Below are 16,729 nucleotides of genomic sequence, written 5' to 3'. Positions count from 1 at the left end.
GAGACTATTTTGAAAGCTCAGGTAACCTTTGCAACTGTTTAGCTGATAGTGGGTTTTTGTTAAATGTAATCACAATTAAACAAAAAGACTTAATAATACTTAAATCTGTGCACTGAATTTATTTAATACACGAGTTCCACAATTTTAATTGAATTACTAAAAATAAATGAACTTTTCAACGACATTCTAATTTGTTGAGATGCACCTGTGTGTCTAAAAAGTTTTAACTTCTATTTAACTCTCAGAACCTTTAAGAATATAAAATATTTTGGTTTTCTTTAACAAAAAATTATTTGTTTAACTAACTGAGTTTATTGTTTCATGAATGTCAGGTTAAGCCAAGTTTTTACATATGTGCTATAATTTAAAACAATTTATTTATTTAAGTTTTACTGCTCAAAACAATATTTGATGTTTTTGCAATTTAACTTTTACATCTTTGATGTTTTGTAATGTTTACTGCCTAAATGTTTTTCTCAAAAGCCTAATTACAGGTTTTTAGTGACAACACATGTACTATGACAAAATGACAATTACAGTGCAAATGTTCAATAGCTTTATTGTAGTTAAGATTTTAAGTTATGTTGATTAAATAATCACTGGAGTAAAACGTGTAAGCAACTAGCCCATGCAGCGAACCCTTCTACATTTACAATTACTCTGCTTTGCATGTGCACATTTGATGCATGATGTAAATTGTAGTTCCCGTTACTTACTGAAGTCGCTGTTCTCATCCTTGATGCCATCGAGCGCACCGTCTGGCTGCATCTGCAGGTAAAAACCCTGCTGGCTGAACAGTCGTGTCACAATGCCTTTCAGCTGCGGCTCTGAAACAAATACAAACACAGCCCCGCCCCCAACCCACACTTTTATCAGACTCCGCCCCAAAACACTGCAACGTTGTGCATCACACTGTAATAAGCTCTTATCCAATGATTTCACTAAATTCACTTAGTAATGGCTGTGTTGATATAGCTGTAAATATTGGCTCTCTCTGACCCAATTTATCAATTTCACTACGGACACCTGGAGTTTAGAAGACCAGCTGGAGCAATAACAGGTGTTTTTTGCTTGGGTAGTGACCTGTACAAGCAGGTGCAATAACTCTTTAGATGCTGGCTTGAGACGTACTGTATCAGTAAAGAGGGCCACATGGATGGACCAGACATGCAGCAAAGTTCCACAGCTATCAAGACCAGAGCTCAAGAGGAGTAGGGAATGTTCGTGATGGTCATGATCTATTCATCAAGGACCTCATCTATCCACTGCGAATCCAATATCTTTGACAGGCTGGGAAGGCCCTCAATCACACGAACGAGCCTACATCCATCAGGAAGAACATTACTAAATCACATAAAGAATCCACACCTCCATAAATAAAGACTGGCACATGGGACCCTTTAGGAAATAACCTTAACCTGAGGAGAAAGTTTTATTACATATATATATATGTGTGTGTGTGAGCCTGTGGGAGGGTGCATCTCACCAAAACGTGTCCAGGGCCAGGAGAAGCCTCATCTTGAAATAAAGTAAAAAAAAAAGACTTTTCCTTTGCAAGAAGAAAATGATGACTGAGTTTAAAACCACTTAGACTTTTGGCATTGCAATAATATTTTAATGACCTGCCCCCAAATTCTCATTACGGTAATGGATTTATATATTTCACTTTTGTGGTCTTCTCAGCGGTGATTCTCAATGCGGTAAGCATTTTAATGCAAATACTCTTAATGGTCCTAAATTAGGCTTTATTCGCCTTCTTAGTGATTTTCCTCTTTTAATTTGGGGTAAAATATGACCTGGACATTCACGGTATGCATGCATGTCTTGAAACGTGTTCCAGGTTGTTCACTCATATGTGTCTATCCACTAAATAATCTACAGTATTACAATGTAAATACAATTCTGTTTACCCATACATGTTCAGAATCCCATTCCACAAACAGAGACAGTTACAGTGTAATCGAATGTGTTGATAGATGATGTCATGATAATGAAATGGTGAATGGTCACCTCGACTACTTAAGTCACCACAACTGACAGGATAAAACACGACACATCAGCAGCACAGAGCAAACACCAGCCTCACTGTAGACGAAGGAAACAAAGTATACAATGAAGGGGTAAAGAGAAATCAAAAAGGGGGAACAGAAGGGAAAAGAGAAGAGACAAAACAAAGGGAGAGGGTTTGAGACATACATTAAAAGACGAAGAGAATATATAGTCGGAAGCATACTGCAAGGACAAGGCAGACACTGGCGACTGCCGTCAGACAGGAGCTAGTCCCCCATGAGCACGAAATGGGGTGGATAACTGGAAGACACAGCACATGGATGGAGGCTGAGCTACTGACCTAGCCTGACGCCCTTACGGGACACCTGTGGAGGTTTCGAGGGCGCATCTTACGGGGGAGAAGGAAAAACAACATTTTTACAGTCAAATTCTACAGCAACAGCCGTCATATAACTGATTGCATATTGGGGAAAGGGGATACACCCTGCTTGTCCTACATAGTGACAACTGCTTGGAAGGAGGATAGGAAAACTGTGTAGATTTTTTAAAATCATTTTCCACGTTTTCGTTTTCTGTATGCCGAAAAGGACAAAATCGTGATTCGGTGGGCTGTGAGACCATGTTTGTCAATACAACTAACCATACAATCCCTTCCCACACTGCAGTAAACCAGTGATAAACATTTACCATTAAACATTTCATCTAAGTAAGCCCTGGTGCACTGCAGTGCCACTGGATTCTGCCTGTTACATATTGCATTCTTGCACTATTTAAAGGGAAAACTTCTTATATAGGGGTGAGCTTTTTAAATAGCCTCTGGTTAAAAAAGCCTAGAATGACGGCCATTGAATTAATCGATAACAGAATAACATTAATAAAACATGTATATATGTTAAATATATAAACATACAACGATTTGTGCATTCGGACTGTAATGATGACAAATCGTTTGGTGAATACCGACACGCGTAAGCTATGAAACAGGTGGATTCATTCCTTGCTTTAAAAATTGCAAAATACAACTAATAATAAAATACAGAGGATATATGTAACTCCAGCGGTGCAGACGGAGCTTTGGACTGCAGCACAGGCATCGGGTGGGGGCGGTAGTCTTAAAAAGCATTCAGCACTGACCTGGTCGCCGGCGAACAGGTCTTTTCTTTCCGCTGCAGAAGCGGACTTTACTGAAGACCCCCAGGAAATGTCGCTCGCACAGAGAGCGGGGGTCTTTGCTGGGACTGGGGCGGCGTTTGGAGGCAGAGACTCGGTCACTGTTGGATTCCCGCGCCTGGCGTTTCTGTCGGATGAGGGAACTGGCGATCGCGGCCATGTCGAGTATCAAATTAAACGAGCTGGTCGACTTGCGCAGCTGTTAACGCAGTAACGGGGAGTGAGTGAATGAAACGAGACTGAATTGTCCGCTAGCCAAATCTCATTTGGAGTCCCATACGAAAAATCCAGAGGATTCCGTGAATTAAGGCTGAAATTTCATCCTGTTCACCAAAAACAATACAGCCAGGTGGTTGTGCGTGAGTTTCACGCAAGATTATATCTCATGCACATTTTCTGTTCTCCATGTGCTCTCTGTTCGTGCAAGATCAAAGATTTCTTTACATTAAAAAATGCGACCTATGTGAAGCGATAATGTAACCTGTCGCGCAGGTATATCCCGGTGACGCGCAATTCCTCTCTCGTGCGACTGCTACATAATCCACATGTCTAGTTCATTGCGAACGCACATATATTTTTGCATAAATCCAGATTATATACGTAGCCCATGACAAAAGATTGCGCGTTGTTGGGCACTATACGGGTGTATGGGTGACGCGTCTACAACTTATACATTTCTGAGCTCTCTCTGACCAAATGATTTCAAAGCTCTTCATAGTTCTTATGCTGGCGTTTATCGCGTTGTTCTTCTGGTCAAAGTCCTTTATTCTGCTCAAAAATGTCAATCATGGGTCAGCTGTCCAGCGCAACGAAAACGCTAATAACTCCATCTCTCCGTTTATGGGAAAATATGTAATTCTTTCCTCGACACGAGTGCTGCCGGTGCTACACTGGCAGTGAGGCAATGATTGGGGTGTGATGGTCTCTCTCTCTCTCTCTCTCTCTCTCTCTCTCTCTCTCTCTCTCTCTCTCTACGCAATCATACGTGATTGAGGTTTGGATGAGAAATTCGCAGAGGTAAACGAAAGGGAGCAAGTGAGAGAGCGCGAGGGTAGATGAGGATTGTCCAACAGATGGCAACCTCTGTTAAGTTCATCACTTATACTCATCACATTCTGCTTACCAAGTTTCATCTTACCATGTTCGTCACTGTTATTATTGTTTAATATATTTGCTGCTAATGTATCAGTCTGCCCATAATAATAAGGGCAGACGGATACAATCCATTAACTGCCCACTCTGCAATCACTTATTTGCATGAATATATCATTTTGCTGTACAAAAGACCAACTAAAAATCACAATTTACCCTGCCAGTTGTATAAAAAGCAGCTTATTGCATAGGTGAAAGCATTAAAATTATTGCAATTTGTTAAGGGGTTACTAAATCACTGCAATGCCATATTGGCACTGCTCTTCATATGCACGTGTTTGCATGAACAGAACGCGCTTGACTAAATAACAATGTAACACTGTAGAAATAAGGCGAGAATGCTTTTGCATTCAGATGCAGAAACAAGATAACACTGAGATAGTGGGTGAATTAAACAGACACAGATATCTAGGAACAAGATAACTTTGCCGCAGAGTGGTAACAATCTACTTTAGAATTGCAGCGGAGGAACATCACACCTTGAGGGACAAAGTAAGAACTAAATATCACATCTATAACACCAGAACACTGCATTTATGTCATGCAGTAGATAGCAGGCACTGATTGTGCCTCACGGGGCTCAAAGTTCTCATCCAGCAACCGACTGTGAGAGGGTGTGCGAGGTGGGAACAATGGGATAGGGGGGCTTTCATGTCTTTCATATGGGGGAGCACACTGGTCTTCCCACTCTGCAGACACTTTGTGGGTGCATCACGTGGCTTGCACACGAAAAGCTCCTTGCAGCATTAAAGATTCACTTTGCTTTGAGGGAAAGCTCCCTCATTCGTCTGGATTTAATGTGGTGCTAAGAATTCACTTCCAGTCTCATTGCATCATCTCGGGCTAAACACAATGTCGTTTAATCAAAGAGACACTTATCTTTAAAACAGTTCTTGGTCAGTATGACTTCTTCTATATGCTATAAAGAATTTATTCAGGTTTCTAACAAAATTAAAAGAAGGGAATGATAAAACGCTTCATATCTTGTAAGACAGGAATGGGCCATAAATCAATATGATCCGAATGTTTAATGGAATGGAAGGAAGGCATGGCATCCCATAAGGGTATTGTTGTCAGAACAGCTACAAGTACCTTTGCTCCAGAGTTCTGTTTGAATGACACAGCATTTTGTTTTCATTAATTTTTGTCATTAAAGCGGACTGTGAGACAGACTGGGTAGATAACTTTTACCACTATTGTCTTTCAATATGTATTGCCAAACCTATTACCCAAGAATCAAATGTACCATTTCAAAAACAAAATTAAACTATTCCAAATATGCATTGCCTATATAAATGTATGCAAGTAAGGATATGAAACTGCAATCTCGATCCGTAAGTGTTTTGCAAATCTATACTCAGTTGTGTAACATTTACTGACCTATTTTATTATGAATGTGTAAAGTTATGCCAAGCATTTTAACATGTTTCTCTCTCTCCTGAAACAATGAAAATGACTATTTCTTGTTAAATTGGTAGGAATATTTTAAGTGACAAATGCAAGTCATGGTTGTACATTACCACCGAGTCACAACCAACACCTGAAGGACTCTTTAGGAGTCTGTTCCAGCTGAACCTATAGTGAATTGGATTTCAAGAGGTGTATTGCACTCATGATTCAATCTAATCCAATTAAATTTAATTCAATTTGAATCATCACAAACTATTTAATTAGCTGCAATCGGCACATTGTCCAAAACAGCCAACACCAAACCATTTCCACATTTAAAGTGACACAAAACATCAGCTGCAGCTGGAGTACAAGGGTGGTACAGGCAACTTTCAAATAAACATTGCCATCTAGTGTCCACACAATGGGAGTGCAGATAATCATACTTTAAGCCAAATTATTTGCTATTGTCATGATGAAAATGTGTTGTAATATCCAAAACTAGCTGATGAACATTCAAATATTTTATTAAAAATTGTAGCTTGTGCCTCCTCCATAACATATCATGTATACATGCAATGACACAAACATTATGGCATTATGGTGCAGCATGGCTCATGTTGAAATGTTTAAACAATATCAAACATACAACTGAGTATGCCAGGGTGTATGATTTATTAAGAGCATACAATTAAAATGTTATAAACCTTATGAAAGAAATGTCTATAGATTGCAAGATATGGTACTCTAATTTTGAACTCTCCCAAGACACTTGAGCAAATTCAAGAGAGGAGTGATAACTCATGGACATGGCGATTTGTGCATAATGTCTCTTTAACATGCTCCTGAGAACGGCTGTCCTGGTTTCAAAACCCAGTTTAGTCAAAGGGCCAAATGCAATCAAAGCGTGAGAGTGAAGGACCCTCACGATAGAGCACAAAGTGTTTTATCAGCACATTTTACCCATCACATGCCACTGGCCAACCACAGGGTGAACCCTCAGTGTGTTACAGAGGAAATTATGCACACTTAAAAATAAACATGGTTCTCAAAGAAGAAACATGGTTCCATAAAGAACCTTCAACATCCGAAGAACCTTTCTGTTTTCCAAATGTTCTTTGTAATGAAAATAGTTATTTATTAGAAAATATAATTATAAAATATGATTATAAAATGTCTGATAGAAATAGTTTAGTATTTACTATTTAAAGATCCTTTAACTTAATGGTTCTTTGTGAAACCAAAAAAGGTTCTTATATGAACCTTTTAAGAACCTTTATTTTTAAGAGAGAAGACATTTCAGTTTTTGGTGTACATTAAGACATGACTGCATGCTGCATGTATTGCCAAAAAAAATTCTGGTACCTTATAACAAAAACATGCCATATATGTCTTCTTCACATAAACAGTAAACAGACATAAAAAGTCAACACAAGTGGCTTGTCAGGCCTAATAAATGATTGCACAGCAGTAACATAGACAATGCTGTGTATACTGCCTCTTCTGCTACATGCATGTGTGTGTAAATTCTATGTAAAGAATAAAATAGTACTTCTAATCTGATTTGTGTAACTTAATAAATTCCTTTTTTTTAAGGAGTAAGGGTACACTCACAGAAAAAAAGGTACAAAAGTTGTAAATTTTTGTCACTGGGACTCTACCTTTCAAAAAGGTACTAATATGTACCATTTACGTACAGATATGTACGTTCGAGGTACTAGTATGTACCTCTAAAGTACCAGCGTGTACCTTAGAGGTATACCAATATTTACCTTTTAGGTACAAAAGTGTACTTTTTGAAAAGGCAACGCCCCAGTGGCAACTTTTGTACCTTCATGTACCTTTTTTCTGAGAGTTTACAATCCTAAAAGCCTTTTTTTTATTCAGGGACTTTTTTATAGCAAATGTCCTATATCTTCATAAATGAATATTTAGGGATGTAAATCCTTACAATGGCCACGTAACCGTATGCTCTGCAACAGATATTATACACTAATATTATTTTCCGTAAATGACCTGTGAAAATGTTTATTTAGGAAAACATCTAAATGTAATTATTTTATGTAACCATTGCATACACCCTGCAACAGATACCTAAAAGAAAATTAAATACTACAATTAATTTGTACAATTCACATATTTTTAAGGACTATTTATGAATTGCTATTATTTAATGTGCTCTGCAAGAAATGCCCTATAAATACTATTATTATAAACTAATTCATAGTAATTGTCTTGTGACTGCTTGTATGAAGAATTATTAATGTAATGTGTACCACTGTCATGTAATTGTTGCATATACTTTGCAAAAGATTGCTACAACCAAATGTAATGAAGCAAATTTTCTGTGAACACTTATAATAATTGGGGATATAAATCCTTATAATAGTCATGTACTGCTTTGGCATGCTCTACAAAAGATCTAAATCTAACTCAATACTGTTTATACACCGAATGTCCTGTAAACATTTGTGAAGCAATAGTTAAGGATGTACAAACTTGCAATATTGATATAATTGCAGTGTTTGCTCTGCAACATACAGAATAGCTCAAATCTGATTAAATATATTTTTTCTTGGTAAATGTCTTATGAAAACTTATAAAAAGTAACATTTTGTGATGTAAATCCTCACAATTCTCATGTAATTATTGAAAATGGTCTCCAAAAGATACGAGTCTCCTTTTTTAAATACTGTAATTAATCTTGAAACACACAATTATATGATTTTAATGACAAGCCTTTTGATGGACTGAAATGTGCAGTGGGACTACTCTGGAAAAGGCGCGTGTCAGCTGGAGCAGAGTTGGGAGCGATGCGGAATTGAGTTGCTGTCCAGGGTGCTGAATGACGTACAGAAGTTCCCTGTCCTGGAGGACACACAAGACCTCCGAGCTTTTTTGCCGGTGCTCATTTAAAAAAGCAAACCGGCTCAGGACGCGTCTGTGTACCGTAGTCTCGCACACCGCATTTGCTGCATATGCATCAATAGTTTCCTACATTCACCCTGCAATCTTTGTTCCCAGTAAAGCACAAGGAACGTCCTTGACATGGATAGGGATTTCAGAACTAAACTGCCGTGACTGCAACAAACATCATGACCGAGATGAAGATGAGTTTCGTATTATAAGATGCTTAATGGAATGATATGAGCGGTCGCAAGAAGTCGCATGAGCCCTTGCAAACAAGTTAGCAAAAATGCGTGGGGGCGCATAGTACCGCAGACACGGAAGATGTGCTCACAAGCGCCAGCGGCCAATGAGAGCGTTTTTCATCGCTCAACGGAGAGCATGCACAGCTAAATGTCTCACCGCTGGTGGTTGTGGTCGGCTCCGATCGTTGTCCACAGAGACACTGCAGCATATGCGCTCCTTTCTTCAGGAAGAGCCTCAGAATCCTCATTGATTTGAGTTGGTATGGGTCCCTCGTCAATCCACGCAAACGGGCACAGGATCACAACAGAGGGTGACTGTAGTGTGAGCCCCTCGAGTGGTTGTACAGTGCAGTTTCTATGTTCAGAGCATCAAAAACAAAGGGCAAAGGAGCAGCGGGTGAAATAGTCTCGATCGAGGCATCCTGAGGGCATCGGTCTCTTCTACACTATTAAGAAGTCGCCTTAGCATAGTTAGCTTCGGATGCAGACTGCGCAAGGACGTTAGGGTAATTTGCACATTCTGGTGCCCATGCCTCGGTCTTTACTAGTAAAAGGACAGACCGGTGCGCTCGAAAGTTAAACTGCGGGGATGAGTGACGGGACGGCTGTGGATGAGGTAATGCGCGCGATGCATTTTGGCGACACGGGGCAGCCGGCGGCAAAGACAGTTGAATTAAAAAGCTAACTGTTTCGTGTCTATTGAGAACCGAAGAGACGCGTACATCCTACGTCAGATGCAGCCTATATTTAAAGACAGAGATTTTTTTAGCGCATGGTCAAATTGTTTCGCATCTGCAGTGAACTTATCGTAACGCTAGAGGACGCGCCAAGCCAACGCTTTCCACCATTACAAGCTGCAAAAACGGAAAGTGTGTGAGAGAGAGCAAGACAGAGTTCTCTATTGCAGTTTTTTCTGATTTGCTAAAACACTACACCCCATTCCCTAAACGAAATTCTCATAGTAGGCTACATGTGTATAATCATTCACTCAAAGTTTAGGTAGTTAGAACCTATACTGCACTATTTGCTTCTTTTGCAAAACTCTAAACACAAACTTTTCACTCACTAAAACATATTTCACACTGCAATACATTTTGCAGAACGTATATATACGGATTTTTATTTCAGGGGGAGTGTGTGTGTGTGTGTGTGTGTGTGTGTGTGTGTGTGTGTGTGTGTGTGTAGGGGGGGGGTATTTCTAAACACTACCTTCTAAATGTTTTCACAATAATGTTGTCAGACAGCTTACACACAGCACAAGGAAGTTTTAAACAAATAATTTACGTGAATATGTACAAAGATGGACATTTTGACATTATTTTGTGTGCAGATTCAAGAATTTATCTGTGCATTTTATGGAAGAATGCAAGAACATGTAGGGGGTATGGCTGTAATGGTCCTTCAGTAAGCAGTGTGCTATGTGTGTGCATGTGACTGAGAAGTGCAGGGTGGAAATTCAACTGAAATTGAAATAAATCTTGTTGTTTAAAATAAAATTATGCTGCAAGATTTGAACTACAATTAAGTTTCCTGTAGGCAACTCTGCAATTTTTCAAATTCCTAGTTTTTTCCATTAATTCCTGTTAATTCCCATGGAAAGTTTCCAGCCTTGAAAATTCCTGTAATTTTGCAACCCTATTGACAACACACCACAACTATCACACCACAGGCTGACTGCATTGTAACTAGTAGGGTCTTGCTCATTTTCATACTTTTCCTATTCATCCACCACATCTAACACATGCTCATCCTTATCTATCTACCACCTCTTCCTCATACTCCTTCCCTTCTTCCTCATCCACCATCTCTTACACTTCTCCACCACTATACCTTTACCAATACTTATCCTCACTTACAACCTCTTCCTCTTTCTCCTCCACCTAGAATGTTTTAATTGGTTAAAATTGGTTGGGTTGTTGCGTATGGTTACTAAAACTTTTTTGTTTAACCCTGATAACTACAGTTTATGTTTAGAGTTTTGCAAAGAAAGTGCACAAGTTTTGCAGATAGTGTCTATACCTGTCCTGAACCCCTTTAATGCTTTGTCAAATGAATTAATGATTTCACAAATGGGTTCATTACACAGGGAATTAGGTTCATGGAACCCAAAAATGCCTCAAAATGAATTTGGTTCATAAAACCCAAAAATGCCCCAAATTGAAATTTAGTTCATAGAACCAAAAATGTTCCAAAATGAAAATTCAGACAATTGCTAATAGTGATGGCCTGAAACAACTTTATGGAAAGCCAACTCTCCTTGTAAGCAAGTTGGTTTGAATAGTTTATCTAATACCAAGATGTTACATATGCACATCTGGAACTTGGAGTTGCTTATGACTGATCTAGAAAGCATAGTATACAAAACAAGTCAAAAGTAAGATTGCACACTGCCTGCTGCATGACCCGTATCTGCAGAGTTGTGTCTGGTCTCTGCAGCAGAATAACTGAATCATTCTATCATCAGTGTGGGAGAGGAAGAGAAGAGAAGAGAAGAGAAGGGAATACAAATGACATACCTTCAAACTTGACTCTTTTGCTGTTTTTCTCAGTCACTTTGGTTCATTTCTCGAAATAAGCTTTACAGTTTCTTTTAGCTGCTTTGGTGCATTCCTCAAATTATTTTGCAATCAATATCCAGTACACTCTAAAAAAAACGGTGCTATATAGCACCAAAAGTGGTTCTTTGCTCGTAATCACATAAGAACCGTTTTTAGTGCCATATAGCACTGGTGAAGCACCTGTAAAGCACCTGTGTAGAACCAAATAGGGGCCATATAGCACCACATATGGTTCTACATAGCACTATATGGTTCTACACAGGTGCTTCACTGGTGCTTCACCATATGGCACTAAAAACGGTTCTTCTATGATTACAAACAAAGCACCACTTTTGGTGCTATATAGCACCGTTTTTTTTTAGAGTGTAATGTGTAACTTTTTATTGTTGTAATTAATAAATGCTATACAGAAATAGTGCATTTTCAGTCATTGTCACCATATAGTTTACATCTGGATATACAGTACACTGCTATGACAACATGAACTAAAAATGGCACAAGAAATTATCATTCTGAAAATGATAAATTAATTGGCATACATTTTTACATTTGAGAGATGAACTAAGAATTTGCTTGGACTAAGTAGCTTTTGCAAGTATAGTTTGTTGCTGTTTGTACAAATTTTTTGAGTAATACACTTAATGTTTTGCAAATATAAAGGATAATTCAAGAACTCAAAGCAACTGAGAAAAACTGTACTATTTTTCAACAAATTACAATACAGTGTCATTGCTATACAGAAAAAAAGACGAGGCTATTTTACAGCACAGGCAATACAAAAATAGAAAACAGCCCTTATAGGCAGAACTGTACACACAGAAGTGCACACAAAATAGCCTTTCACATATTAGTGAAAGTGAGGATTCATCTAGGAACCATTTGTCAAACCAATCCATTTGTCAATTCTATAGCTTGACAGATTACAACAACAGTTTCAACCATTTTGCATTTAATGATTTATAAACAAACTAATGAAAAATGAACAAATTAGGGACTTGTTTGTCTATGTTTAGGGGGTTATGACCAGTGTTGGGGGTAACGCATTACAAGTAACGTGCATTGCGTAATAATATTACTTTTCTAAAGTAACAAATAAATGAATGCATTACTTTATAAATGTACACATTAATATTTGAGTTACTTTCTTAAAAAATTAATGCGAGTTACTTTTCAGTTTAATTAATAATATTAAACAATAATAATATACTGAATTATACTGAACATAGTCACGTAGAATTACGCACTCTATGCGTGCAGATGCGTGCCTTTTGCGTTGGAAATATGTAATTTCTGAATGCAGAACTTCTCCTGAAAGAGATCAAGCTTGAGCCAAGAAAAAGTAATGCAAAAGTAACTTAAAAGTAACATAAGTATTACTTTCCATGAAAAGTAACTAAGTAACCCCATTAGTCACAGTACTTTTTTGGGGACTTAATATTGTAATGTATTACTTTTAAAAGTAACCTTCCCCAAAACTGGTTATGATTGTTTATCAGAGAACCAGAACACTAAAACAAATTAAATTAGTGCTAAAAAGCACTAAAAGCTCATAATCATAGGGAAACCATTTTAAGTGCTATATACTGTAGCACCTATAAAGCACCTATGAAGAACCATCCGGGGGTGATATAGCACCACTATAGCACCAGATATGGTTCTATAGCACAATATGGTTCTATACACAGGTGATTTATAGTACTTAAAATGGTTCCCCTATGATTTCTAGCCAGTGAACCACTTTGGTGCTATTTAGCACCGTTTGTTTTTAAAGTGTATAATATATATTTTAACAACATGACATGCTGTAAGAAATTCATAATGTAGAAAACAGTAACTGTAAGTGTGCTTACATGAATCATCCTCAGATCCCACTCTGCGAGCCCATTTTCCCTTTAAGTTTGTTTTTTATAGATCACAATCTTTGCGTGGAAACTGGCGTATGCACGTTTCCAGCCCTGTTTTGTGCGTACGCACACTTTAAAATGAGGCCCCTGGTGATACCCATATATACACCAGCAGTGTACATTTAACTCTAGTGACGTTGCTGTGTGTATATGAAATTTAGTCTAAAGTCTCACTATCTATTATGAGATTAAGAGCATCAAAGTAGTCATAGCCATAAAATGGTTAAAAAAGGTCCTGTGTTTTTATTGCTGCAAATAATAATTGTTGAGTACTCTGATTTTCATTTAAAACACTGATTAAAGATTTAAAATAATTAAATTAATTAACATGATGTGCAGTGACCAGATGAAGTTTGGGCAAATAGAATCAATAAATGAATAAAAATAGTTATATGAATGCCCAAACATTCCAAAAATAATAAGCTATAGCCTATTTGACAGACAGGAAGAAAGATAGACATATGTTTTTTGAGGAGCTTACATTTTTTGCATGCTATACATATACAAACTATACATAATACTTGACTTTGTAATTATATTATATTATATTGTATTGTACTGACAAATTGTCTTTTGTCTGGCATTGTTCACACTAGGTTGCACACATGCACTTTTTGTGGCTAGGGTAAAAATTTTTGTCCTTAGCTCTGTGTTGTTGGTTTTTTGCTGCACTGCTATATATGGTAAAAATAACAAGCTTCATGACTTGAATTTGGCACACTGTAAAAATATTCATAGTATCACAGAAAAATCATGTAAAATACAACAGTAAAAACCTGAATAGCTTGGTTAATTGTTAATTATACCATACTGTACATTAATAGTCACCTTAAATTTACAGGAACCTTTACGCTGTCCTTTTATCTGTCATATTTTAGTATTTCAGGTTGTTTTAACATGCAATCACTAAAATGTCATTATGTATCTATAATGCCAAAATGTTTGCCATTACATTTTATCACAATAAATTCCTGGCTAAGAAAACTACTCTAACTCCTAACAAATGGTGCTAAATAGCACTAAAAGTGGTTCACTGGCTCGTAATCATAGGGGAACCCTTTTTAAGTGCTATAAAGCACCTATGTAGTATCTGTGTAGAACCATATTTGGTGCTATATCACCCCAGGATGGTTCTTCATAGGTGCTTTATACAGTAGGTGCTATATAGCACTAAAAATGGTTCCCCTATGATTACGAGCTAATATTTTTTAGAGTATAGGTTCTTTTTCCGTAAATTTAGCAGGATTTTATTTCACAGTGCAGCAAGATGCACAGTCCACACTTTTATGAGAAAACGATGGACAAACTGAAAATGTGTAGGTCAGCAGAAAGATGTCAGGCTAAGAAAACAGAGTGAAAAGGTTTATATTGGTACTTCACAAAGCAAAAATTATATTCCCACTTCCCCTGTGTGTGTGCGCGCGCGTGTGTGAGTGAGTGAGTGACTGAGTGAGAGAGAAAGAGAGAGAGAGAGAGAGAGAGAGAGAGAGAGAGAGAGAGAGAGAGAGAGAGAGTCAATGCATTGACAATGTGCCAGCAATTGTCACTTCTCCAACAATAAGAACATATGCCACACTAATTAAACTGTGTATTACCCTAATCAAACATTAATTGATATCCTGTATGAATTACACCCAAAATAATAATTCTTCCCGGATGTGCATGTTAAACAATGTTGCAGTGTATGGTGGTGTGCACTCCCCAACAATGTTTTACTGTTACAGTAGCCTACGCACACAATCAACGGGCTCACAGCCACAAAAGCCACATCACGCAAAAACGTGGACAGCCAGCACTTTTATGGGAGCACGTGGCCCAGCCCTTACTTGGCAGAAATAATTCCTTCCCCCAAAAGTCACCAAGCACACGATCAAACTCAGAAATAATACACAAGTCCTCGTTTTGCGGTTTTGTTTAACACAGGTAACGTTAACAAATCAATCAGGTTTGTGGCTTCTTGTGGTTAATGTTTGCTGACAAGATTCTCATCTCCTCAGCATCTGCACAGCAAAACTGTCCTATCTGTTTCTTGGCACACTCTCTGAACGCTACCGTTCACATGTTATCAGATTTTTCAGCTCAAAAGCAACTATACAATATCTAAAATGATCAGGAAAAAAAGAAGGATTCCGATGAAGTGCAGTATATTTCGCACTTGCTGTGCTTTTTGTTCCAAATACTGCATTGAGCATCAAAGCAGCCCCGAATCAGAGTCAGTCAGATCCGCATGTTTACTTTCCGTAAACAGGCTCTAAGCACAGCATTTAGTTCACATAACTCTCTTGTTAATCACTTAAACACTTAAAGTTTCTTACCTTTATCTCCTTTATCCATGTCGCGTTGTGCTTTGGTGAGAGTTTGTGTGGTTGCTGTGTTTTAGCGCAGAGAGCAGATTGCTGAAGCTCGCTTTGCCAGCAGAGAGCAGTCGGTGTAGAAAGCTTCCGCACTTAAGATAAATGAGTATGAGTGAGTTTGTATCCCATACAGTGGGGTGGGACGAAGTGCTGTGTATTTGTGCAGGTATGTGTTATTAACACTGGAGAAATGCAGACTCTCTCTCTCTCTCTCTCTCTCTCTCTCTCTCTCTCTCTCTCTCTCTTTAGCATCGAACTGTCCACTTGCTGTGGTTTAACACTTTTTGCCTGTGTGGTAACCAAATTGTGTTTATTTATATAAAATACAACCACTGCACATTATAATAAGATGACAGTTTTACAACATTACCACTGAATATGTGACTGAATATAAGGCCATGTTTGAACAAAGACATATTTTGTATCAAATTACAGTGAGACAGTACATATAGCGTCGACTCTATTCTCTCTATAACTTTCAGATTTTTCTTTGTATTTTAGTAAGCTAAAATTGTAATGGCCTCATTGATCAAACTCTGCAGAACGGCATTATCAGCAGTATGCAGGGACAAGGGAATAACAGCTTATGTTACACCGCTGCTGTTAAAAAAAGAACAGGATGCTGCCATGGGATACTTCAGTGTTCTGTCATCAGAGTATTTTCATACACCAAAAACTAATGCGGTCATTTGTACTGACCTCTGAAAGTCTTATTTAAGCAGAATGCTTTAGAAGGATATTAAAGTCGGCATCATAAAATCAAAATACTGACAGACAGGCTATAACACAGAGAGACAGGTGACAGCGGATGTGTCTATTTGCACTGCTGTAGATGTTTGTAATTGATTATCATCATGAATGAAGCTGCTGTTGTGGTTATGAGGAAAGGAGCAGGCTGGGATATTATGTCACAGAAGGAGCTTACTCAGCATGTTTGCAGAGTCCACTGTATATCTCAGAGCCAGCTGACTCTATAGAGTCCAGAATACATGGTACTACATTCTGGCAAGTTCCTGTGGTGACGAATGTGAACTAATGTA

At 38.1% G+C, this 16,729-nt stretch overlaps 1 protein-coding gene across 6 annotated transcripts in view; it reads right to left on the bottom strand.

Annotated features, from left to right (window-relative positions):
* The window catches only part of fgf12a (fibroblast growth factor 12a), a 39,831-nt gene extending 23,980 nt beyond the window's left edge, over window positions 1-15,851 (bottom strand). Inside the window, exons 1-3 of one of the 6 annotated variants that reach the window (XM_065275926.1) lie at window positions 9,031-9,577; window positions 2,351-2,398; window positions 717-827 (exon numbers count right to left, since the gene is read on the bottom strand). In XM_065275926.1, the coding sequence (XP_065131998.1) occupies window positions 717-827; window positions 2,351-2,398; window positions 9,031-9,121 (250 nt within the window). In that variant the 5' untranslated portion in view covers window positions 9,122-9,577. Of the gene's footprint in view, window positions 1-716; window positions 828-1,486; window positions 1,506-2,350; window positions 2,399-3,144; window positions 5,732-9,030; window positions 9,583-15,650 lie in introns of those variants that run through there. The other 5 variants (XM_065275924.2, XM_065275928.1, XM_065275927.1 and 2 more) reach the window with 5 other exon arrangements.
* Between the last annotated feature and the right edge of the window lie 878 nt (window positions 15,852-16,729).

The sequence above is a fragment of the Paramisgurnus dabryanus genome, chromosome 6, assembly GCF_030506205.2.
Source record: "Paramisgurnus dabryanus chromosome 6, PD_genome_1.1, whole genome shotgun sequence".
Lineage (NCBI taxonomy): Eukaryota > Metazoa > Chordata > Actinopteri > Cypriniformes > Cobitidae > Paramisgurnus > Paramisgurnus dabryanus.
The sequence above is the reverse complement of the archived record's forward strand: the minus strand, read 5'-3'. Positions and strand labels throughout refer to the sequence as shown.